This window comes from Neolamprologus multifasciatus, chromosome 7, assembly GCF_963576455.1.
Source record: "Neolamprologus multifasciatus chromosome 7, fNeoMul1.2, whole genome shotgun sequence".
Lineage (NCBI taxonomy): Eukaryota > Metazoa > Chordata > Actinopteri > Cichliformes > Cichlidae > Neolamprologus > Neolamprologus multifasciatus.
The window spans coordinates 746,909-773,736 of record NC_140445.1 but is presented as its reverse complement, the minus strand read 5'-3'; the positions used below and the strand labels follow the sequence as shown (position 1 = coordinate 773,736).

Genomic DNA, 26,828 nt, shown 5'->3' with positions numbered 1-26,828 from the left:
CGGAGGAGTTGTACTTACATCTTATGCCATCAGCTTGTCCTCGGTCACAGTTTCCTTCCACATATAACTTTGCAAAAACTGCATAAAAAGCACTTGCAGCAACAAAAACATAATATTCCAGAAACACGCTTTGCCGATCCGATCAGCTGTTTGTAACACTTCCTACGTCCATCAGCGCGAACTATCGCATGTCCGCCATTTCCTGCCCGAAACCGGAAGTGACGTCATTTTCGCGGAAATGTAGTTTTTTTTTTTTTACCATCAGGGCCTCATGAGCCTATACTGGTGTTTTTAAAAGTTATCTTTGACTTTATGACTTTCTGTGTGGTTTCTGGGATGCTTAGGACTCATATTGCACTGCTGGAAATAGTTTATTTTGATGCATATGCTGCTTTTTTGCAAATTTGCATCATAATATTTATTTTCGTTTTTCCTGCAGTATATAAAAATTGGTGTATTTCAAAAATAAAACTATGAAGACACTCAAAATAAATTTCCTGTGGTGGGAAACTAGTTTGTGCAACTTTTTTGTATTTACAGTTTTGAGGGATAAGCCTCTTAAATTTCTCTAACTAGAAATATATGTTAAAAAAACAAAAACAATTTTCAATTGTTTGTAGTTTATTGCACTTTTTTGCAATTTATGTAATTACTATGCACTTAATGCAGACATATTATTAAAATCTAGGCTGTAATGGTTGTATTGATGTATAGCAACTTGAAATGCTCCCAAAAATGGCTCCACAGCATGTAAAAATATAATATAAGCTCTGGTGGACTTGGTTCTATGGTCGGTCTTAAAGGCTTCAAAATTCCCTCTCATCACTGCAACACCGGCTTTCCTGCAGCTGTTTCTGTCTCACGTGGTCGTCGGGTCGATACCGCTTCATATTTTATATTTCGGATGCACCTCTGCAGCCTGGACCTCAGTCGTTTTGTTTCCCTACCAGGTTCAAGTTTTCACAACGCTCTAAAGGCCGCATCAATACGCCCATTAATATTTAGACTTCCTGCCTTCCTCAGTGATGATGAAAAAGAAGAAGAGGACCAGCTGCGCCTGCTGACAGCCTCAGAGGAATAAACCAGTCCACACTGGGAGCGTCTGCTTCCTCACTGTGGATGGATACACGTTGTAAACATAATAATGAACTGGAGAAGTTCAAGTTCCAGTTTGAAAGCAGCTGCTGCAGAAATGTAGCCGACCACAGGCCGAGAACGAGCGTGGAGACTGCAGCACGTCCGGCCTTCCTGCCCCTCACGCCGTGAACTTGTCTTTGAAGCAGTTGTCTTGACGTCTGCAGCCACTCGAACTCTTCGAGACGCAGACGGTGGCGTGCTGGCAGCCTGCTGCCTTTACGACCTCAGACAAACCTTCAGCGTCTGCCACCACGGTTTGGAGACAGGCTGCCTCCCACCAGGATTGCACAGGTTGCTCAACTTTCATGAGCTCGGAGGAATCATTTCTTTCATTTCTCTCCATTTATTCACTCACATCTTATCAATGAGAAAACAAAGACTTTAAATCAGTATCGATTATTAGTAGTGAGGCTGGAGAAGCTCCATGAGCCTCTGCAGAAGAAGAGAAGCTGCGACTCCTCGACTCTACAGGCCACTCTTACCTCACACGTCCGATTCATCCGGACGCTGCAGACCTGAAGAAGCATCACACAGGTGAACCAACCCGTCCCAGAAGGAGGCGAGAGGTGGAGCCAACGAAGCTTGAACACCTGCAGACGTCTGAGCTGATTAAACACCTGAGACAGGTGAGCTGCTGCAGGTCATCCTCAGGCCTGAGAGTCCTGCATTGTGTGTCTGCACAGCTACAGTGAACTTATTATTAACATCAGTATTTAAAACAATCTGTGAATACAGGAGAATGTAGTTGTTATTATCGTTGTTATTACACATTAATAAACGGCTGACAGTCGTGAGCGTGTGCAGCAGTCAGGACGTCTGTGGCTGAGCGAGCGGCTGCAGACGGCGTTATCCTGGGATTTCACCTCCTCGGGCAGCAGCCGGACCCCCGTGACGTTCCTAACCTCGTGTCAGCAGCCCCCCCCTCCTCTGCCGGCCTCGGCCAAAGCCTCGGCTCAACTCAAGTCTCATCCGAGGAGATTACGACTGTAATTAAATCATTAAATTCTCGTCTGTGCTCCACAGAGCCGGCCAGATTGACTTTCACCAACCTCATTTTCTATTTGAACACCAAATAATGATTTTCTGCCAGTCTAATTACGAAGCTCAACGTCTGATCAAGCCGGCATCCGGCGGGGGGATTATCGCACGGGCCCGGCATTAGAGCTCATTACCAACCTGAGTGCAGAATTATTACATCTTGTAATTGGATGGGGATATTTATCAGCCGAGGGCTGGCCTGACCGCCGCTCTGCAATCACACGCTCCACTGAGTTTCCTGCAAAACAAAGCAAAGCTGATCTTTAACCGCAGTCCGCCGCCGCTCTCACGATGCTGACCTCCTCGCTTGTCCTCTGAGTTTGTGAGTTTTTGTGTCGCTGCAGGTTTGTAATCAGCCCGTTATCCCCCTCAAAGTGAAATGTTTTTCTCTGCACACGTCATCAGTACAGACAGAGTTCTTCCCTCATCTGACCAGAAACACCTTCTCCAGGTGTGTGAAAGCTAAACGTCTAAAGCTAGCTGACAGTTAGCTCCACAGTCAGCAAACCCACCTGCTCACCTGGATTCTGTCAGAGCAGCTTTGCATGACTCACAGTTAAAATAATCCTTCTTTATCTGACACTTCTCAGCTCGTTTTTTCCTGAGTCACCTGTCAGCTGCTGCCAGGTGCAACAAATCAGGAGGCTTCTTCTTCAGCAGCTGGCAGCAGCATCAGACACGAGACTCTGGACTGTGTCAGGTCTGAACCTTCAGCCCGCCGCTGCATCAGGTCCAGCACCAACCTCGTGATGAGGAGGAAGACGAGCTGCATGGAGGAGGGTGGCTTCGATCCCACACCTGCTCCTAGCGTGATCACGCCGCGGTGAAAGAACAGCGTGGAAGGACAAATGGGAGCACTGGGAGACTGGGACGTGTCAGGATGCAACACCGAGGACGATGGATGATGATTTTCTGTGCGTGTTTAATGAATCGCCGGCGTCCTCTCGTCCTGCGGTGTTTTGCTAACAGCTGCTGGCTCGTGTTTAATCCCGTGTGACCTTCTTAAAGAAGAACAGACTCGAACACGTGACGTCTCTGCTGCTTTTAGGCTGCATCACTGTTTCTGTGGCGTCTTCCCTCTGCCCCTGTGTCCCACCTGTGTCCCACCTGTGTCCCACCTGTGTCCCACCTGTGTCCCACCTGTGTCCCACCTGTGTCCCACCTGTGTCCCACCTGTGCCGCCACATCTTTGTCTTTATCAATATTATTGCTTTTAATTATTCCTCAGTGCCACTCCACACTGTCCCAGTCTGATTCCCACAGTGGAAACGAGGAAGCCAAATGAATGGACCAAGCCATCTGCTGGGTGGGGGGGTGGCACGCTTCTTCCTATTGGCTGCCCCTCAAAGACAGGAAGTCTGAACCTCAGGTGGGCGGTGCAGTTAATTACGTTCTAATTTCTAAAATGGTAAATGGTAAATGGCCTTTATTTGTACAGCGCTTTTACTAGTCCCGCCTAGGGACCCCAAAGCGCTTTACACGTCCAGTCATCCACCCATTCACACACTGGTGGAGGCAGCTACAGTTGTAGCCACAGCTGCCCTGGGGCAGACTGACAGAAGCGAGGCTGCCATATCGCGCCATCGGCCCTTCTGACCATCACCAGTAGGTGGTAGGTGAAGTGTCTTGCCCAAGGACACAACGACCGAGACTGTCCGAGCCGGGGCTCGAACCGGCAACCTTCCGATTACAAGGCGAACTCCCAACTCTTGAGCCACGATCGCTCTATCATGATTTTGTCTTTCAATTATTAATAAAATGGATTAACTGGGATCGTTTTTGTTTGTTTACTTCACCATTAAGCTCTGGTTTGGTCTCCTCTTCACCTGCAACCCCCTGTGACCCCATGTGACCCCTGTGACCCCATGTGACCCCATGTGACCCCGTATGAACCCTCCAAAAATGTGTCACATTCATGAATGAACGATTAGCCACAATAACTGTGATGCATAGTTACATGTAGTTGTTATTATCGTTGTTATTACACATTAATAAACGGCTGACAGTCGTGAGCGTGTGCAGCAGTCAGGACGTCTGTGGCTGAACGAGCGGCTGCAGACGGCGTTATCCTGGGATTTCACCTCCTCGGGCAGCAGCTCCCCCCCCCTCCTCTGCCGGCCTCGGCCAAATATATAGAAGTAGGCCCTCTATGACATCATACAGATCAAAAAGCAGAAAAAACTGTGATAAACTGAGGGTTCAGTTTGGCTCAGAGATGTTTATACACTGAGCTCATTGTTAGACACATGTTTAACATGAAAAGACACCACATGACAGGAAGTGTTTTGGTCGCACAGTTCGGTGTCACGGTGACTCCCTCGACTGGAAGCCAGATTTCTGCGCGCTCTTTAATGGATTTGGAGTAAATGCAGTTTCTCCTGGAAGAACGACACGATCCTTTTACTGAAGCTTCGTAACTCTTTGTTTGATCTGGAGCTGCTTGTACGTCAGAGTCACGGTGAGCGTTGAGGGCAGAGACGATCTGCTTGTATCAGGTGCCCCTCCCTGAGTTTGGCTCCGTGACGCCGTGACGCCCCCGCCTCCCGGCTGCTTCTCTGCTGCATGTTTACAGACGGAGCTTCGGTGCATTAATCACGACAACAGCAGAGCAAACAGAGCGTTAAGCTGAGAGGCCGAGCGCTAATGGAGCCGTTCACTTCCCACCGTCGTCTCCTATCAGCGTTTACGGCTCCGTGGAGGACGCCACCTGGATTTGGGCACCATTAGAGTTCTGTGATGGGTCAGAGGTTCACTGCAGGCGTGACCGACTTCAACGAATGAATTGTGTGAATTTGTGTCATCACCAAATACACACTTGAATCTGTCATCAGTGATCGTGGTGCAGCACGCAGTGGGAGGAGTCAACACACAGAACAAAGTAAAAGCATCGCAGCAAAGTGCAAAACATGATGTTTCTGCTGCCAACAGGTGGCGCCGTGCCTGCAGCTACCAGACAGCGTACGTGCGTGGACACAGATGAAATCTGTAGGTTTGCTAAAACAGAACATCTGGAGTGACAAACATGGCCGACAATGGGGACTTCCTGTTGGGGTCGCATCTTTGACGATGTGACGAAGTTTAACTTTATGATGAAGATTTGCTGGGACGCCAGTTTTCAGCATCAGGCGTCCGATTCGTCTCCAGGTGGCCGTGGAGCGCTGTGAGCACGCGTATATCGAGCACCGCTGCTCCGTGTGGAAAGTTATTCTGAAAGTGTCATTTTCTCCTGCGGCGCCCGATGCTGCGTCTCTGCCAGCCGGCTTCCTCCCGTCACAGCGAGCAGCAATGGCGGCCGGCCTCTTTAATCAGGGCCGCAGCTCATTAAGCTCCTGGCTCCCTGCAGGCCTGCTGGGCCTCGTTACAGCAGGAAACACGACTCCAGCAGCCGCTGACTGACAGCAGCCGGGCGCAGCTCGCTGACGGAGGCGAGAATGCCACCGACGGCGGAGACGAGCCGTGAGGCAGCGAGCTGCAGAGAGGACTCGCCTGCAGCCGCTCTGCTGAGGTGACGCGTTACTGTTGATGATAATCAGAGACAAATATGTTTCTGTTCGCTCTGCGAGGATCTGCGAAGAAGCGTGGGAAAAGACAGGGGTCAGAGGTCAGAGGTCGTGTCTCAGAGGAGGGACATGAGTGTCTGTGTCACTTTCTCTTTTCTCTCAGCAACATCTGGATGAGGACATAAATCAGACGTCTGCGCGGAGCCACGCCCACTCTGTAAAACGGGTCACATGTCAGGGGTCAAATATGTTTGACACTCGGCGATGGCGCTCCTGGGAAACCTCAGTTCCACGCGTGGCTCTCGCCGTGGTTCACCGGAGTCCCGACGCCTTTGTCTCTGTGACCTTTCAGGCTGATGATGTCACTGACTTTGTTGGATGGTGGCGTGAGGCTGTTTGACGTCTGTCAGTGATCTGAGTGATTAATCACAGTGATGTCATGATTTCATACTGACTCCCGCACGCAGGAGGTTTGGAGCACTTTTTAATGGTTTTTTCAGCTTGCAGCCAATCAGAAGCCTAAAAATACTGCTGACATCATCAAAGGAGACAGCGGTGCACGCTTCATGCTGAGCACGCGGCGGTGTGGTGGAAGCCATCAGCACACAACCTCTAAAATAACTGCTCATCCTTTCAAAGCAGCTCATTGCACATTTCCTTATATGGTCATCTGTTCCAAGCTCCAGGCCCCGCCCCTTAGCAGGGTTCCAGAAGCTGGTCAATCAGAAGATTTGGGGAGGGGTATTACTAAAAGTAAAGACATGTAAAATCTGATCTTCTTCACGTTCTTCATCGTCATCGTGGTGAACGTCACACCCCTGAGGTGTTCCTGTGACGCATCACGTGATCCTCTCGCTGCTCGCCTAGCCCCGCCCCTTGTTTAGTCACAGCTAATTTCACTCCGAGTGTTTGTTATTAGTGTCGAGCGTGTCCTCTGCCCGCCCGCTCATTTACTGCTTATCGCTTACGCAAACGCCGCCTTATTAAAGCAGATAATGACTTTAACGCCATGAGCCGGCCAATGGAGCGGAAGCTAATGAAGGCATTTATGAGGGTGAAAGAGAGTGAGAGGGTGAGGCGTGTCTGACAGAGCTAACGGCTTCCTTTAAACGACTTCTGTCCCGGTCCGTCGGCGCCACGTTCACGATGGCCCTCCACCAGCAAACCGCCACAGCGTTAGCGATGCACAGCCAACCAGTTTATAGGATCAAATGAAGGCAGGTGCTGCAGAGAAGCTCTCTGTGCTGAGAGCAAATCGAGGAACAGAGTTCAAACAGGTCATATCAGGACATCTTTATTGGGTGAAAACACACAGGTGCTCTCCAGCTCTGCTCCAGGTAAAACCCACCTGTCGGGACTAACCGTGGTCACGTGATGCGGGTGTTTCGAGCACAGTCTGGAAGCATCTGCACTTCCTGCATCGACACATCAGTACTGAGCATGCCTAGTTCCTGGAATTCTACACCTCTGGATTATTTTGCCTTTGGTTCCTTTAAAGGAGGGTGGGGAACTCCACCCTGCAGGTTTCAGATCTCACCCTCGGTCAGCACACCTGAATCGCATTTAGCCACATGCAGGACGCCGCCCTCGAGGCCTGCAGTTCCCCGCCCCTGCTTTAAAGCAGGAAAAGTCAAAGTGATTCAACACGGTGGGAACATACATCCTGGTGAAACTCCCTTAATCCCTGAGATGTGTGACATTAGAGCGTTTCTGTGGCTCGCTGCTCAGATTGAATATTTCTGTTGATTCACAGAAAACTGTTTTTATTTTTCTATAAAAACACATTATTACAGTCGAGAGTGAAAGAAATGTAATTCTTTATCTGCTCTTCATCACGTGAGGCAGGTCTTCATCAGCAAACTTACAGTTCATGTCGTCCTTGGATCTTTGCAAGGCCGATTCTGGCCCGCGGGCCTTATGTTTGACACCTCTGCTTGATGAACCTCGGCTTTAAAATGAGGCCCGCCTTGTGTTCAGGTCTGAGTCTGCTCTTTAAAAGTAACACAGCTCACATCCACCTCCTGCGGCCATCTTTGCCATCTGTGGCTCCAAGCCCAGAAACGTGGACCAAACGGGGACAGAGCGGGTCACCGGGTTTCAACTTTAAACATGGAGGTCCAAGGCGTCGTGGGACTGAGGCGGCGTCCTGAACTCCAGGTTGAGCTGTCCCTGACTGCGAGAGCGAGACAGCAGGAAGGACGGCAGAGCGTAATGCTGCGTCCGCTGACGGCGAACACACCTCCCGCCTGAAAAGAACAAAACACACGACTGAAGTCAAACTTTGACCGAAGCACAGATCTAAACCCTCCTGTTATACCGTCTCTGTGATCGAGCAGCAGACGGATCCATCTGCAACCACAAACACCGAGCTTTGACTGGCTCCGCCCACAGAAGAAACTCTGTGAGGGAAAATGCACCGACGCTGGCCGCTCGCCCACACGGAGAGCGTGAAACAGCCTCCACCTCTGCGACCAGCACGGGCGCTGCAGTCGCTCTCAGATTAGCAAAGGTCTGAAAATGTCTTTGCTAATGACACTGAAACAATAATTACAGACTTTAGGTCATGCTTTTATTGTGAAATACAGATTTGCTTCCTTTGGCGTTATAGTTTCCATCTTTATTTTTTAAATGAAAAGAACGACAAAACGCGGCGACTACAGAGAACAGGAGAGAAAACTTCACTAATGAGTAACAGTTAATAACAATAATCCAGAAGCTTCTGTTCTCTGTGATGACTTTAAAGCTTTTTAGACATTAAATATAAAAAATTTAAATCATAACACATTCGATTTCTTCACGTCAGTGTATGGGCCGCATGTTTGGGTGATGTGGGCCACTTGCAGCCCATGTTTTGTAACTTTACTGGCACAGATGGGCTTCCGTAGCCCATGCAGCATGGTTCTGGTAATGAAAACATAAAAAAGTGATTCTTATAATAATTGCTGGACAGACCTGACTGAGCCTCGGGTTTCTCGAAGATGTCGGCGCTGCCGCTCCAGTACTGAACGGCCGTCTTCCCGTGGTAATCTCTGATGTTGGTTTTAGCATCTGATTAAGACAAAACACGACAGTTTCCTCTGGATTAAAATCACATCGTGTTGGCGTTGTGTATGAATTCTGTTTGAGTCGATGGAGTCAGACTGACAGAGTGAACATTCAGAGGTCATCTTTGCAGGGTTCAAGGAGACGCCGGAAACATATCGAGAGGTACATCTCCATCAGTGAATCTTAAGCTCAGGTTTAAATTCACAGGAGGACACTTCAGAGAGTCGCGCAGGCACAGGAAAGGATGTCAACCTGTATCCCTGCATTTCCTGTCAAGTGAAATGTTCTGTTTAAGCCTTTGTCTTCATATTTACAGCTCGGGGGCGCGGCGGTTTGGCCTGATCTCTAATGAAAGACATCTCAGTTTATTATTGGCTTTTATGTGACAGACTGACAGGAAGCTGTCTGTGTGCTGACGCTGCCCAGCAGGAGATAAAAACTGCTTATTCTGGGGTCATCATTCAGCATTTGTTTCATCAACAGAAAAGACAGAAACATGCATCTCTGACAGCAACGTCGCGGATAGTAAAGGTTTGTTTTTCCTTCAGTATCTGGATCACTAGGAAATGAGCTGTGCAATTCTATCACAAAGTTTTTCACTCTTAAATGTGACTTCCTCACAGCTCAGAGTCTGTGGGACCCTACAACCACAAAATGGACGGATGGACGGATGGACAGAAGGAGCGAGGGATAGATGGAGGGATGGATGGATGGTTGGATGGATGTTTGGATGGATGGATGGTGGATGGGGGATGGATGGATGATGGATGGTTGGATGGTGGATGGAGGGATGGACGGATGAATAGACAGATGGATGATGGATGGAGGGATGGATGGATGGTGGATGGGGGGATGGGGGGATGGATGGAGGGATGGAGTGATGAGGGGATGGTGGATTGAGGGATGGAGTGATGAGGGGATGGTGGATGGAGGGATGATGGCATGGATGTTTGGATGGATGGATGATGGATGGATGGATGGAGGGATGGATGGAGGGATGGATGGATGATCGAGTGATGGGGGATGGTGGCATGGATGGATGGATAGACAGATGGATGAATGGATGGATGGATGGATGGACAGATGGATGAAGGATGGATGGATGGATGGATGGATGGATGGATGGACAGATGGATGGATGGATGGATGGATGGATGGATGGATGATGGATGGATGGATAGACAGATGGATGATGGATGGATGGATGATGAATGGATGGATGGACAGATGGATGATGGATGGATGGATGGACAGATGGATGATGGATGGATGGATGGATGGACAGATGGATGGTGGATGGATGGATGGATAGACAGATGGATGATGGATGGATGGTTGGATGGATGTTTGGATGGATGGATGGTGGATGGGGGATGGATGGATGATGGATGGTTGGATGGTGGATGGAGGGATGGACGGATGAATAGACAGATGGATGATGGATGGAGGGATGGATGGATGGTGGATGGGGGGATGGGGGGATGGATGGAGGGATGGAGTGATGAGGGGATGGTGGATTGAGGGATGGAGTGATGAGGGGATGGTGGATGGAGGGATGATGGCATGGATGTTTGGATGGATGGATGATGGATGGATGGATGGAGGGATGGATGGAGGGATGGATGGATGATCGAGTGATGGGGGATGGTGGCATGGATGGATGGATAGACAGATGGATGAAGGATGGATGGATGGATGGATGGATGGATGGATGGACAGATGGATGGATGGATGGATGGATGGATGGATGGATGATGGATGGATGGATAGACAGATGGATGATGGATGGATGGATGATGAATGGATGGATGGACAGATGGATGATGGATGGATGGATGGACAGATGGATGATGGATGGATGGATGGATGGACAGATGGATGGTGGATGGATGGATGGATAGACAGATGGATGATGGATGGATGGTTGGATGGATGTTTGGATGGATGGATGGTGGATGGGGGATGGATGGATGATGGATGGTTGGATGGTGGATGGAGGGATGGACGGATGAATAGACAGATGGATGATGGATGGAGGGATGGATGGATGGTGGATGGGGGGATGGGGGGGATGGATGGAGGGATGGAGTGATGAGGGGATGGTGGATTGAGGGATGGAGTGATGAGGGGATGGTGGATGGAGGGATGATGGCATGGATGTTTGGGATGGATGGATGATGGATGGATGGATGGAGGGATGGATGGAGGGATGGATGGATGATCGAGTGATGGGGGATGGTGGCATGGATGGATGGATAGACAGATGGATGATGGATGGATGGATGGATGGACAGATGGATGAAGGATGGATGGATGGATGGATGGATGGATGGATGGACAGATGGATGGATGGATGGATGGATGGATGGATGGATGATGGATGGATGGATAGACAGATGGATGATGGATGGATGGATGATGAATGGATGGATGGACAGATGGATGATGGATGGATGGATGGACAGATGGATGATGGATGGATGGATGGATGGACAGATGGATGGTGGATGGATGGATGGATAGACAGATGGATGATGGATGGATGGATGGACAGATGGATGATGGATGATGGATGGATGGATAGACAGATGGATGATGGATGGATGGATGGATGGCTGGACAGATGGATGATGGATGGATGGATGGATAGACAGATGGATGATGGATGGATGGATAGACAGATGGATGATGGATGGATGGATGATGGACAGATGGATGATGGATGGATGGATGGATGGATGGATGGACAGATGGATGATGGATGGATGGATGGATGGATGGATGGATAGACAGATGGATGGATGGATGGATGGATGGATGGGTAGACAGATGGATGGATGGATGGATGGACAGATGGATGATGGATGGATGGATGGATGGATGGATAGACAGATGGATGATGGATGGATGGATGGATGATGGACAGATGGATGGATGGATGGACAGATGGATGATGGATGGATGGATAGATAGATGGATGAATGGACAGATGGATGATGGATGGATGGATAGACAGATGGATGAATGGACAGATGGATGATGGATGGATGGATGGATGGATAGACAGATGGATGATGGATGGAGGGATAGACAGATGGATGAATGGACAGATGGATGGATGGATGGATGGATAGACAGATGGATGATGGATGGATGGATAGACAGATGGATGAATGGACAGATGGATGATGGATGGATGGATAGACAGATGGATGATGGATGGAGGGATAGACAGATGGATGAATGGACAGATGGATGATGGATGGATGGATGGATAGACAGATGGATGATGGATGGATGGATAGACAGACAGATGGATGGATAGACAGATGGATGGATGGTAGATGGATGATGGATGGATGGATGGATGAAGGATGGATGGATGGATGGATTGACAGATGGATGATGGATGGATGGATGGATGGATGGATGGACAGATGGATGATGGATGGATGGATGGATGGATGGACAGATGGATGGATGGATGGATGGACAGATGGATGATGGATGGACAGATGGATGAAGGATGGATGGATGGATGGATGGACAGATGGATGATGGATGGATGGATGGATGGATGGATGGACAGATGGATGGATGGATGGATGGATAGACAGATGGATGATGGATGGATGGATGGATGGACAGATGGATGGTGGATGGATGGATGGATAGACAGATGGATGATGGATGGATGGATGGACAGATGGATGATGGATGGATGGATGGATGGATAGACAGATGGATGATGGATGGATGGATGGATGGACAGATGGATGATGGGATGGATGGATAGACAGATGGATGATGGATGGATGGATGGATGGACAGATGGATGATGGATGGATGGATGGATAGACAGATGGATGATGGATGGATGGATAGACAGATGGATGATGGATGGATGGATGGATGGATGGATAGACAGATGGATGGATGGATGGATGGACAGATGGATGATGGACAGATGGATGATGGATGGATGGATGGATAGACAGATGGATGGATGGATGGATGGATGATGGATGGATGATGGACAGATGGATGGATGGATAGACAGATGGATGGATGGATGGATGGATGGATGGATGGATGGATGGATGGACAGATGGATGATGGATGGATGGATGGATGGATAGACAGATGGATGATGGATGGATGGATGGATGGATGATGGACAGATGGATGGATGGATGGACAGATGGATGATGGATGGATGGATGGATGGATAGACAGATGGATGATGGATGGAGGGATAGACAGATGGATGAATGGACAGATGGATGATGGATGGATGGATGGATGGATAGACAGATGGATGATGGATGGAGGGATAGACAGATGGATGAATGGACAGATGGATGATGGATGGATGGATGGATGGATAGACAGATGGATGATGGATGGATAGACAGACAGATGGATGGATAGACAGATGGATGATGGATGGATGGATGGATGGATGATGGATGGACAGATGGATGATGGATGGATGGATAGATAGATGGATGAATGGACAGATGGATGATGGATGGATGGATAGACAGATGGATGAATGGACAGATGGATGGATGGATGGATGGATAGACAGATGGATGATGGATGGAGGGATAGACAGATGGATGAATGGACAGATGGATGATGGATGGATGGATGGATGGATAGACAGATGGATGATGGATGGATAGACAGACAGATGGATGGATGGTAGATGGATGATGGATGGATAGACAGATAGAGAAGAGTAAAGTCTCTGGCTGAAGGTCTTTAGTGAACCTTTTTTAAACATGATTTTTCTGAAAGGTGTCTCCAGGAGGAACCAGTGTGGATCTCTGTGATCTCCAGAGATAGGAGGCCTCGGGAAGGCGGTGGGTGATCATTGGAGATTAATAATAACAATAATGGATTGCATTTATATAGCGCTTTACAATTCCACTATTCATTCACTCTCACATTCACACACGCTGTCAGTCATCCTTAAACAGAGAACTGACAGTTCGCTGTGTTCGGGTGTTAAGCTTTCACACGTAAATTGTAAATGGTCTGTATTTGTAAAGCGCTTTACACATCCAGTCATCCACACATTCACACACTGGTGATGGCAGCTACATTGTAGCCACAGCCACCCTGGGGCGCACTGACAGAGGCGAGGCTGCCGGACACTGGCGCCACCGGGCCCTCTGACCACCACCAGTAGGCAACGGGTGAAGTGTCTTGCCCAAGGACACAACGACCGAGACTGTTCAAGACGAACTCCCAACTCTTGAACCACGATCGCCACGTGTTGCCTGTTGAAGTTTCTCGTGTCGCTCACATCTATCACTCTGTTTCCATCCTGACTCTTTGTGTTTTTAAAATTGGATTTTGAACAGGGATTAAAACATAAATCTTCCCAGAGCTCAGAGTGGAACATTTCATATGTTTAACATCATGTTTCATCCCTCTGGTGTCGCTGAAGCAGAGCCTGGGCAGGCTTCAGCACCAGGATACCAAACATCAGGTGATGAATGCCCTGTGTGTCGTGTTTGCACCAACGCGCTCCTGCAGGCTTTTTGCTGTGGGATGAATATTCCTGCTGAACTGTTTGATGCCACATTTAAAACTTGGGGAAGTTCAATCAGGACACATGCGGCTCACGATGATATCCCTTTTGTGGAGGCTGGAGGCTGAACGCAGCAGCTAATGGTTACCGCTGGTAACCGACTCTGGTCATTACAGACTGTTTAACTCCCACCGTCGCTCCACCCACCGGCCTCAGAAGGAGAAACCAAAGCTCGCCTCCACGGCAGCGAGGAGGCCTTTTCCTGAAACCATATCTGCACTCGGAGCACCAGCTGAGTCCGGCTGCTGTAATTTCCCTGGTTTCCAGCTGCTTTCTGGTGTGATTTTCAGGAGCTCTCACTGACGTCCTGCACAGTTTGGCTTCTGTATTGTCTCAGGAGTCTGTGAACTCTGCATGCTAAAATCCAAAACATGCAAACTCATCGTCTCATCTTCCCTGGCACAGAAACGACAAAGTCCTTAAGGAATCTGGGAGAAGGCTGGAGACCCGTTTATATCCGAGCCACCGGCGTGGATCAGAAGCTGCAGCGGGTGGAGCTTCACGTGAATACAGTTTGAACTGAAACCGTTTGATTGGCAGCTCAGATCTGCTGATTTCCTGCTGTGTTTCATTTTGGCGGGTTCTCCTCCGTGGCCATATGGAAACATGCTTCGCGTCTGACCCTGCGGACCGTACATGTCCATTTCCACGCTCTGACTCACAGCATATGGCAGTCTGCGGCTACAGGGGTTCAAACCGCTGCTCCGCAGGGATCGTCACAAGTCCATCATGAAGCGCCTGGCGGCCTGAAGCACAGGTGTGCCTCATTAGCTCATTAGCGAACTGCCCGCCTCGCCTCTTCCTGAGGAGGAGGGCGGAGGTGAGTATTTGGACTTGACTTGTCAGTCTGAGCGCTGGGTGGGTCTTTTGTCTGGCAGAGGTGATCTGCATCAGTGCTTCTTCACCTCCGCCAGCCTGTGAGGCGTGCAGGAGAACAATCCCTCGCTGTTTGATTCGTGGTGTGAATGTCAATTTGAAAACTTCACACGAAGAAAAATCCTCACATGAATCCTGCTTCAGTGGAAAAACAGTCCGGACACGAAGCTGCAGCTTAAGGACGGGTCATTGTGATCTTTGGTCTGACTGTTAGCCGCTGCTCTTCTTCTGCTGTTTTAACTTTAATCTGCACATAAACCGACAGACAATTTTAAAAAGTCTGCATGCAGAGCTGGGTGCTGCAGTAACGATCTGGGAAAATGAAGCTGAGAGGAGATCAGTCTTAATAAATGTGTAATTTTCATGCTGCTTTTTAATATTCCAAACGATGAACAACGTCTCCTCGTCAGCATCAAGCTCGTCTTCATCAAATATCAGAGACAAGAATGGGGCGGCTGCAGAGTGCAGTGCGACTGTGGCCTTCATCAGTTATTAAAGTAATAATGAATTACATTAATGACACTGAACACTGTGATGAAGAGAGGTGGTGAAGGCAGACTCACTCTGAGTGTTGATCAGGGTCTGAACGACGTCCTGGTGTCCGTGAATGGAGGCCAGGTGAAGAGCTGTGTAACCCTGTGAAGATTATCAGCTGTTACCTCATTACTCACAGCAGCAAACACTGAAGCAGCTTCTCGTTAGCTCAGTCATAGAAGCTATATCACTGTGTAATTGTACACGGTGACTTCACGGACAGGACCTGACAAAGCAAACTACCACAAACAAACACTAACCTACCACATTTACTCTAAACTACCACAAACAAACACTAACCTACCACACTTACTCTAAACTACCACAAACAAACACTAACCTACCACACTTACTCTAAACTACCACAAACAAACACTAACCTACCACATTACTCTAAACTACCACAAACAAACACTAACCTACCACATTTACTCTAAACTACCACAAACAAACACTAACCTACCACATTTACTCTAAACTACCACAAACAAACACTAACCTACCACACTTACTCTAAACTACCACAAACAAACACTAACCTACCACATTTACTCTAAACTACCACAAACAAACACTAACCTACCACATTTACTCTAAACTACCACAAACAAACACTTAAGTACCACATTTACGCTAAACTACCCGAAACAAACACTAACCTACCACATTTACTCTAAACTACCACAAACAAACACTAACCTACCACATTTACTCTAAACTACCAAAAACAAACACTTAAGTACCACATTTACGCTAAACTACCCGAAACAAACACTAACTTACACACATTACTCTAAACTACCACAAACAAACACTAACCTACCACATTTACTCTAAACTACCACACAGACCCCAAACTACCGAAAAAACCCCACTCAACAACCACAAACAAAGGCTAAACGACCACAAAGAAGCACTAAACTACCACAAACAAACACTAACCTACCACATTTATTCTGAACTACCACAAACAAACACTAAAGTACCACATTTACGCTAAACTACCACACAGACCCCAAACTACCAGAAAAAACACTCAACTACCACAAACAAGCACCACACTACCACAAACAAACATTAAACTACCACAAAGACCTTAAACTACCACTTTTACTCTAAACTACCACTGACAAACACCCAGAGACACCAACCATGCGTCCCCCCCTCCCCCCAGACAGACTAATTGGTGGATCGAGGGATGGATGGATGGTTGGATGGATGGACGTTCAGGTGGATGGATGGATGGATGGATGGATGGATGGATGGATGGATGGACGTTCAGGTAGATGGATGGATGGATGGATGGACGTTCAGGTAGATGGATGGATGGATGGATGGATGTTCAGGTAGATGGATGGATGGATGGATGGATGGATGGATGGATGGATGGAGGGATGGTGGATGGATGGATGGATGGATGGATGTAGGGATGGTGGATGGATGTTCAGGTGGATGAATGGATGGTTGGATGGATGTAGGGATGGATGGATGGATGTTCAGGTGGATGAATGGATGGATGGATGGATGGATTGATGGAGGGATGGTGGATGGATGGATGGATGGATGGTTGGATGGATGGATGGATGGAGGGATGGTGGATGGATGGATGGATGGATGGATGGTTGGTTGGATGGATGGATGGAGGGATGGTGGATGGATGGATGGTTGGTTGGATGGATGGATGGAGGGATGGTGGATGGATGGATGGATGGTTGGATGGATGGATGGATGGAGGGATGGTGGATGGATGGATGGTTGGTTGGATGGATGGATGGAGGGATGGTGGATGGATGGATGCGCTGTCTTTGTGTTCAGGCTGTGTTTGAGCTGTTTACCTGTTACCATGGTTACCTTTCTACGCACTCACATCAATGCGTGAGCACTTCCTGCCATCAGCAATAACAGCAGCTATTGTTCTTGGTTTCTTTGGAGTCAAGAAGAATCTGTGAGCGTGTCAGTCTGAGCGCTCTGATCACTGACAGACGCTTGTCCACGCCGCTTCCTCTGAGCAGCGAGTGTGTAAAGAGGATGTGAGCATCATTTGTACACTTTAACACAACGAATCCCAGAGGAGGAGCTGCTGTCAGTGCCATAGACAAACAGACGCCCTCTTTGCTGTCACGCCGCCATTTAACGTGCGGTGTGTGACAGCAGACAGTCGGTGTTCATTACAAGGACGGGTCTGTAGTTAACGGGCCATAAACGGGCCCGGAGAACACAGAGACGCCTCGTCGTCACACTCCTGCCGTCCTGTCAGCGCCCTCGCTTTCCCAGTATCACCTCTAACGATCAGAAGAGGCTCTCTCAGTTTGACTGCTGGATCGTGCGCTTCTTTGAACAAACAACAGATAAACACTTATGCGTCACTTTCAGGAAGGCAGGAAGACGGAAACACGCCATCTGACATTTTGCTGAAAGGTTGAGCTGCTTTTATGTGTTCAGGTGCACTTTGAGCTTCATATCGCAGGTAAAGGCCACCTCAGCAGGAGGTCCTGAGAGCCAAGGAACATCAAGGTGAGGCCTCAGCCTGATCTAAGAAGTGCCAGCGACACCCCAGAGCTGCTCTACGTTTCACTCTCATTAAATACAACCTGCTAAACCACCTCAGCGCGTATGCTAACCCGTTAACTAACCAGCGTCTGTGAGAGCAGACATCTGCTCTGAGCTGATATCTGTGAACAGATCACAGTGAAACGCTGCTCTGATGGTGATATCTGTAGCTTAGCCACAGTCAGGCAGCTCTTACTGTGACTAACCCGACCCCCACCAGCTGTTATCCAGCAGTTACTGGCTGTTATCAGTGGTATTGTTCATCTACAATTATCTACAATGACCTGCTGATAAGTCAGAATTTAACACTCAGTTTATCTCAGACAGCGACAGGCCTTCTGCTCCACCCTCTGCAGTTTACACATATATAATAACTGCTGTGGAAGTTTAGCTTCATCAAAGGATGTATGGATGATCCCATTGGCCCATTCACAGCTCGTTAAATCTATAAATATGGTTTGATAGAGTTGTATGTGTAGACAGTAGTAAGTATGATTACAGTAATGTTTGGAGACGCTCACTCGGCATGTTTCCACGCTCTTCCGCGTTGTCATGGAAATGTCAAACGTAGAGACCAGCTACGACTGAAACAGTCACAACTGAGTTATTCCTAAAGTCAGTTTTAGATGTCGGCTCTTATCGATACAATTCCAGGTCTGCACATCGATAACAGAAGTTTAACGTGTTGCAGTCTTTGAATGATGGAGACGTCAGAGAAGACTCTGAGGTAAATAAGGTGATGAAACAACTGCTGATTGATCTGAACTCATAATTGAATCTGACAGATACAGCGACCTAAACGTCCACAGAAATCCCTGTTTGATGTTTCTGTAATGCCCTAACCCACCAGCAGGAACAAGACCCAACGCTAGAACATGATAATATACATTATTATTAAGAAGCCACTTTATTCATTAAATGCAGTTTTAGTGGTTTAATGTTCTGCTTGATTTCTCAGAGACGTCCGTGTGTTGGACGTCTCTGACATTATGTTTATTTATAAACAGCTTTGGGACTGATTTCTCAAATATTTGTGTTTCCTTGTGTTCTTATGCTCTAATGAATGGATAGATGGATGGATGGATGGATGGATGGATGGATGGATAGACAGATGGATGGATGGATGGATAGACAGATGATGGACGGATGGATGGATGGATGGACGGATGGATGGATGGATGGATGGATGGATAGACAGATGGATGGACGGATGGATGGATGGATGGATAGACAGATGGATGGATGGATGGATAGACAGATGGATGGACGGATGGATGGATGGATGGATGGACGGATGGATGGATGGATAGACAGATGGATGGATGGATAGACAGATGGATGGATGGATGGATGGATGGATGGATGGATGGATGGATAGACAGATGGATGGATGGATGGATGGATAGACAGATGGATAGATGGATGGATGGATGGATGGATGGATAGACAGATGGATGGACGGATGGATGGATGGATGGATGGATGGATGGATAGACAGATGGATGGATGGATGGATAGACAGATGGATGGACGGATGGATGGATGGATGGATGGATAGACAGATGGATGGATGGATAGACAGATGGATGGACGGATGGATGGATGGATGGACGGATGGATGGACGGATGGATGGATGGATGGATGGATAGACAGATGGATGGATGGATGGATGGATGGATGGATGGATGGATGGACGGATAGACAGATGGATGGATGGATGGATGGATAGACAGATGGATGGACGGATGGATGGATGGATGGATGGATGGATAGACAGATGGATGGATGGATGGATGGATGGATAGACAGATGGATGGATAGACAGATGGATGGACGGATGGATGGATGGATGGACGGATGGATGGATGGATGGATGGACGGATGGATGGACGGATGGATGGATAGACAGATGGATGGACGGATGGATGGATGGATGGATGGATGGATAGACAGATGGATGGACGGATGGATGGATAGACAGATGGATGGACGGATGGATGGATGGATGGATGGATGGATGGATGGATGGACGGATGGATGGACGGATGGATGGATGGGTGGATGGATAGACAGATGGATGGATGGATGGATGGATGGATGGATGGATGGACGGATGGATGGATGGATGGATGGATGGATGGACGGATGGATGGATGGATGGACAGATGGATGGACGGATGGATGGATAGACAGATGGATGGACGGATGGATGGACGGATGGATGGATAGACAGATGGATGGATGGATGGACGGATGGATGGATGGATGGATGGATGGATGGACGGATGGATGGACGGATGGATGGATAGACAGATGGATGGACGGATGATGGATGGATGGATGGATGGATGGATGGATGGATAGACAGATGGATCATCATTAGACTTATGCTCTAATGACAAACATGGATTTATAATAACAGTAAATGTCAGTGGTGGTCAGGTCAGTGGACCTGTTTGTGCCACACTTCTGTGAACATGGAGCCAGTTATTTATCATAGCAGCCATAAAAACAGCCTTAAAAGACACAAACACGCCCACACTAAGACAAAGACATCAAAAGAAATCTGAGCTCTTCTGACTGAAACAAGCTCCAAGCCTTGCTCCTGTCTCTTTAAGGCCTACTTTCTTCTGATTGACCGACATCTGGAAGCCTGCCGACGGGCAGCACCCGGGTCTCGTGAGCTGCCTGCGCAGGTGGACCTGCTCTTGCTGTAGCAGACAGACAAAAACTTCCTTATTTACCCCAGAAAACTTCAGATAGACTCAAAATATCCAGAAGGAGACACAAAGTCTCAGAACACCTTCAAAAACGACGTGAACAGAGAAGCGCAGATGGCGAGCTGCTGGGCCGCGCCAGGTTTCATAGGAAGCGGGATTAAAGAAGCACGCTTCCACGCGCTGCTGTGTTTCCTGTCAGAGTTACTGCATCGGAGCAGCAGCAGAGAACGGACACTGCAGACGCTCGAGTGAGAATGATATGAGAGTGAGCTGAGCTGTCGGGTGGAAGATGCCAGAAGGTGTTTTGTGTGGACGCAAAGGTGCACCCAAACACGACTTACCCCCTTCAGAGAGCGGCGAGCGGCATGAGGAGGTCAGAGAAACACAGAGTTAAATGCAGGAGATCAAAGACGGTAGCGCTCTGGGCGCTCCGACTGAAGCTGCGTCGACTTAAAGAGCGAGACGGCTGATCTGTAGGACGCTCGTCTCTGTGGAGATCTCAGAAACATACTTACATGCTGGTGAGGAGGATGAGCCCAGAGTGGGATGAAGAGGCGGGAAAGAAAAACAGAGAAACAGGGTGATGATGTCACTGAGGAGGAAGATGTTTAGACCTCACAAACACTTTTTTACATGTGAACATCGTCAGCCTCTTCACCACGGGTGGAGAACTCCAGGCCTCGAGGGCCGGCGTCCTGCAGGGTTTAGACGTGTCCTTGATCCATCACAGCTGATTTAAACGACCTCCTCAACATGTCTTGAAGTTCTCCAGAAGCCTGATAACGAACTAATCATTTGATTCAGGTGTGTTGATACAGGGTGAGATCTAAAACCTGCTTTTCCCCGAGCTCACCACAGCGCCATGTTTTTTTTGTGAACTGCAGCAGAGCAGCTTTTAAGATCCAGGTGATTCATAGAAGTCCACCATCCTCTGCTTGGCCACTTTAGGAAGCCTGCCGAGGGGCAGCCCCGTCTAACAACGCGTTTATGCTACAGCTGCCCTGTAGTAACATTACTGGTGACTCTACATCATCTCCAATAACTACAACAGCAGTAAGGCCTTTAATCATATTTTTAGTGACAAAATGTGAAGCTGATTATTTTATTATTCTTTCACTAAGATGCCAGATTACAGCTCACGTACTTGGATTCCTGAACAGAAAGACGAGTGTTCTCCGGCTGCTGGGAGGTCGTTACTGAGGCCTGCAAACATCCAGGAACACTTCAGAGTGAGCACAAAGATCTGGGCTGTTCAGTCAGCATCTTTGTGGCAGCTGCGTCCACAGCAGAGATCCCAGCGTGGTGAGGAGGCGTGGGGAGGTTAGTGAAAATCAACATGAACAAGAAGGTTCGAGTGGACGTCCTGCAGCGGAAGTGAGCGATCGTGGGCTCAAACACAACAATCGTTACAGCTGTGCGGGGACAGTCTGACCAGGAGAGATGTGGAGCTAACGGACTCAAAGATCGAAGTTTCTTTGGAAGTAAAAAAAGAAGCTTTGACGTTTCTTGGTAATTCTTTCTATCATGGACAACCCCTCCCACCACATGCACGCCTCCATGATGGACCATTGGAGCGAACGCAGCAAAAGACTCAGAGCTGACCGCCACAGGAAATCCAATAAGACTGTTTCACTCTTCCTCACTCTGTGGGTGATCTTCCTGAGACTTACCAATGTTATTCTGTTCCCTCTGCAACATCACCCAACAGTACTTATTGAATATGTGTTTCATCCCCATCACACGCTGCTGCTCCCTTTATTCTATTGCTCATTACTGTCACTTTCTAGACTCGCCTGCACTGATAGTTCAGTTATTTATTCTCCAGGATAGAGTTATATATATTACTGTACACTACTATTCTTATTGTATATCTTATTCATCTGTTCCTCTGTCTGTCCTGCTGCTCTGATGACAAAAGAGTTTCCCTCGGGATAAATAAAGTTATTATTATCTGTGGATACGGATGGTTCGCTGCTCTGTGTGTTTGTGTGACCAGAAGGGGGGCACACACCTCTGCAGGAAGCATGTGAAAATCCCCTGCATGCAACAACATTTTAATACTGGTGATTGTATAATCTCTTCTAAGGCACCTGCCCCCCAGCTGCCCCCCTGTAGAGCCACCCCTGGTGACCTGGCTGCTTTGTCCCACATTTACGTCTAATATGAAAATTCAACATATTTAACAAGGAAACAGCTTTTTTCATATTCACAAACATCTTCCTGACGGGGCTTGATTTATAAATGACGGGGCTTTGCTGTTTCCTCCACAGTTAATTAACCGCCGCTCTCATCCAGCCACGACAGAAGCACGCAGAGGTGTCCTCACAAGAAATCCGTTTGAATGAATAAAAGCTGTTTTATTTTCATTTAATTCATGAAATGAATAATAATTGTATTTCAGTGTCAGCGCACAGTTTAAATCGGCCTTGTTTCCTCCTCTCGGAGCGTTTACGCGGCTGCGGGAACATCCATCAGCCTCCAGATCGTTACCTGAAGCGCGAGCGCTCCTCAGCTCTATGGATTATTGATTTTTGATTTGCTGGCCGCTCGAGCTGAGGGCCTTTTTATCAGAGCCATTACCTCCTTAACGATCAGAGACAAAAGTTAATTATGTGATTATGGAGCCAATAAGTGACGTGTCTGCTCCGCTTTGCGCTGCTGCGGCTGAAACATGATCTCCTGTGTGCACGTGATCGGCGGCGGCGGAGACAGCGGATTAACGCTCACACAGGCAGATGCTAAATTGAATTCTCCGGACACACGGCTGTCTGGGAAGCCATTAAGTAATCTCAACATTGGCCCTCTTGAATCAATCCGCCGTGCGCACAGAGCGGCGGCGGCGTGCGCGCGCTCTCTTTCATCGACTGTGAAGGAAAAGAAACAAACACGCGCCGCGAGCATTTACGTGGGAATGAAGTGGGAATAATCTGCTGACACAAACATTATTATTCCCCCTCTCGGTGCTCCGTCTGTGGCCGTGCAGTTTATAACTCGTCTAGTTAAATGACGGCTTTAACTCTTCTGATGCGGAGGATTGTGATTGGCTCCTGTGGTTTGGAGGACTCTGCTCTTCAACTGCCCTCAAAGTAATCGAGTATTTTTCAGTTCAGCTTTGGGACTTATTCTAAAGTTTTCAGCTTCACATGAGGATGTTTAGTGTCCATCCCGTCCGTGCAGATCCAGTAAAACCTGCAGGAAGCGCGTGGACACGCCCACAGACACGCCCTCTGCAGAGGGAGCCCGGTGAGGTCACAGGGTTACTTAAACCACTCCTCGGTGGCGGTTCAGCCAGACTGCTCTGGGCCACGTCTCTGCTCCATCACCCAGATGTCAGGCCCGGCGGAGTCAGTGAAGGGGTGGAGGCTCTTTGCTTCATCAGGTGGTGATCTTCAGCTCGCAGTGGGACAGTCTGCAGCTAAGCCTCTCCACCCCCCACCCCCCTCCTGGTCCTCAGCTGGATCGTCCTTCCCCCCCTCGCCTGTGACCACCACAGTGATGAGCTTCCTGTGGAGGGTGGCTGGCGGAGGGAGAGGCCACACCTCCCCAAATCTGATTCTTCCTGTTAAAGGGAGTTTTTCCTTCCCGCTGTCACCAAGTGCTTGCTCGCAGGGGGTCATGTGATTGGTGGTTTTCTGTATTACCTTGCAATATAAAGCACGTCAAGGTGACGGTTAAAACTGAGTCGAGTGATTCCCACAGGCTGTCAGTGCAGATTACATTTAGGCTATAACACTTTACACTTTAAGGACTTCCTGTTTTTATAGCTGAGCAGCAGCTCAGGTATCAGGAGGTTATCATCATCTACGTCTGTGTTGTTTTAGCAGATCTGCAGATTTGTTTTCTTATTGAAGAATCACTTTTCAAATCTGCGACTGGTGTTTTGAGATGAATTAACTCTTAAAAACTGCTGTAAAAACTGACCTTAGGGCTTAAATTAAACCAAGTTAAAGAGCGAGCGTTCCTCGGTGAGCTGCAGCAGAAGCAGGAGGAGGGTGACGGCTGAAAAACGCCAGCCTGTTTGCCACTCAGCAGGTTAACGCTCTGAACTTCACACACGACGCAGTAATTGGAGGGGAAAGGCCTCATGGGGCGTCCACATAACCTGGAGGTGAAGGGAGAGCGCGAGTGATTTAACTGGATGGTCATAAAGCCGCTGCAGGCTCGGCAGGAAGGAGAGAGCAGCTGCAGCGAGGCGCTGATACGTGAGAGAAGCAGAGGCTTTTATTTTGGCGGTTTAGGCTGATGTATTATTGGCGGACTGACACTGATTCTCCTGTACACGTGCGCTGTTTATAAACAAAAACAACATCAGTCCTGAGCGCTGCACACACACCAAACACACACACCAAACACACACACCAAACACACACTCACTGATCTGACGTTGACATCGGCTCCAGAGTGAAGCATCATGTCCACGGCGTCCTCACGGCCGTGCCGGGCCGCCCAGTGAAGCGCCGTCTGAAAACACACACACACACACACACGTCTGGTTTACCATCTTCGTGGGGACATCCCATTGACATAATGCTTTATGACATAATGACTGTTTGTCGTAGGGATGGGTATTGATAAGATTTTCACGATTCCGATTCTTTATCGATTCTTTTAAAAAGGAGAACACTGAGGTCGATTAGCTCAGAACTTTGTTTTATATCTTCTCTTTGAACAAGAGAGAAATGTAGGAGTAACATGGCCTTACAAACCCAACAGTGAGATCTTAACAGATCCAGCCTACGGCTCTTCAATGGGGCGTCACAGGAAACAAACTGTAAATGTAAAATAATAAAATAAATATTCTTCTGTAGCAATAACAAAGTATAACATAAATTATTCTGTAGCAATTACACAAGAATATCCAGTAATGTCCCTGCCTACAATTAAACACATTCACTTACTGAAAATCATCTGCTGTGGCAAACGGCTGCAAGCCTTTGACCACAAACTGAGTCACTGCTCGCTGACATTCGTCTATCCTGGCCTGAAAGGAGACACTGCAAACGTTACCGCTGCTGCTGGGTTGAGATTCACGAGTCCGGAATTAAAAACACGACATTCATTTCAGGTCATCGCGTGTTTGTGAGCAAATGCTTTTGCATATTCGTCGTGTTTCCTCCCTTAAATGAAATCTCTACTTTGCAAGTATTGCAAGTTGCCCTGTTGTCATCTGTTCTCGTAAAGTATAACCAAACTTTAGAGCGTTTGAGCCGCTTAGGCGCCGTGTTTCCTGCCAGGTAAATGACGCTCCGCAACGTGGTGACGTCATTCGGGGCGACTGGAATCGATAAGGGAATCGTTTGTAAAAATGACAAACAATTCCAAGGAATTGAAACAGTGGGAACCGGTTCTCAACAAGAACCGGGCTTCAATACCCATCCCTAGTTTGTCCCCACAAGTATTGTGCCATGACAATTTTCTGTCCTCACAAAACTATCTAAACATGCACACACACACGCGCGCACACACACACACACGCACACACACACACACGCACACACACACACACGCACACACACACACACGCACACACACGCGCGCGCGCACACACACACACACACACACACACACACACACACACTGTGAAAGTCTGATGATTTTCAGTTTGAGCAAGCTCTTCTATTTCCCCCCCCCCCCTTCCTGATCCTGGCTCTCTTCCTGCTAAAAAGCAGTTCTTCCTTCCCACTGTCACCAAGTGCTGCTCGTACATTGTAGTTGGAATTTTCTAGTGAAATCGCTGTTGGGTCCATTTTCTGCTACACAACGTCTGACCCAGCAGCTGAGCCAGAGACACACATACACGAGAACATTTTTTACTGTACAACATC

At 48.2% G+C, this 26,828-nt stretch overlaps 3 protein-coding genes, 1 long non-coding RNA gene and 1 pseudogene across 4 annotated transcripts in view; all 5 read right to left on the bottom strand.

Moving 5' to 3' along the window:
• Window positions 1–227: 227 nt before the first annotated feature.
• On the bottom strand, window positions 228–5,715 carry LOC146513367 (uncharacterized). Its single transcript, XR_014875163.1, has 2 exons — window positions 3,894–5,715; window positions 228–3,568 (listed from the first exon to the last, which is right to left on the bottom strand). It is a non-coding gene; the product is annotated as an uncharacterized LOC146513367 (long non-coding RNA).
• Window positions 5,716–7,367: 1,652 nt separating this feature from the next.
• The window catches only part of LOC146513363 (uncharacterized), a 58,656-nt gene continuing 39,195 nt past the window's right edge, over window positions 7,368–26,828 (bottom strand). Inside the window, exons 7-10 of the mRNA XM_085167006.1 lie at window positions 25,378–25,464; window positions 15,762–15,834; window positions 8,628–8,723; window positions 7,368–7,921 (exon numbers count right to left, since the gene is read on the bottom strand). Coding sequence (XP_085023132.1) covers window positions 7,779–7,921; window positions 8,628–8,723; window positions 15,762–15,834; window positions 25,378–25,464 — 399 coding nt within the window. The 3' untranslated portion in view covers window positions 7,368–7,778. The remainder of the gene's footprint in view (window positions 7,922–8,627; window positions 8,724–15,761; window positions 15,835–25,377; window positions 25,465–26,828) is intronic.
• LOC146513366 (uncharacterized) lies at window positions 9,345–10,832 on the bottom strand (the record flags this gene model as incomplete). Its single annotated transcript, XM_085167513.1, has 2 exons — window positions 9,345–9,361; window positions 9,770–10,832. Coding segments are annotated over 2 exons (1,080 nt in total), but the record flags the coding sequence as incomplete, so codon positions are not given.
• LOC146513365 (uncharacterized) lies at window positions 10,835–13,303 on the bottom strand (annotated as a pseudogene).
• On the bottom strand, window positions 16,130–21,330 carry LOC146513364 (uncharacterized). Its single transcript, XM_085167005.1, has one exon. It carries the CDS (start codon window positions 20,661–20,663, stop codon window positions 19,332–19,334), a length of 1,332 nt encoding a protein of 443 aa, XP_085023131.1. The 5' UTR covers window positions 20,664–21,330; the 3' UTR covers window positions 16,130–19,331.

Excerpts from the sequence above, each read along its gene's own strand:
- LOC146513364 (XM_085167005.1), bottom strand. The coding sequence starts at position 20,663 with ATGATGATCCATCTGTCTATCCATCCATCCATCCATCCATCCATCCAT.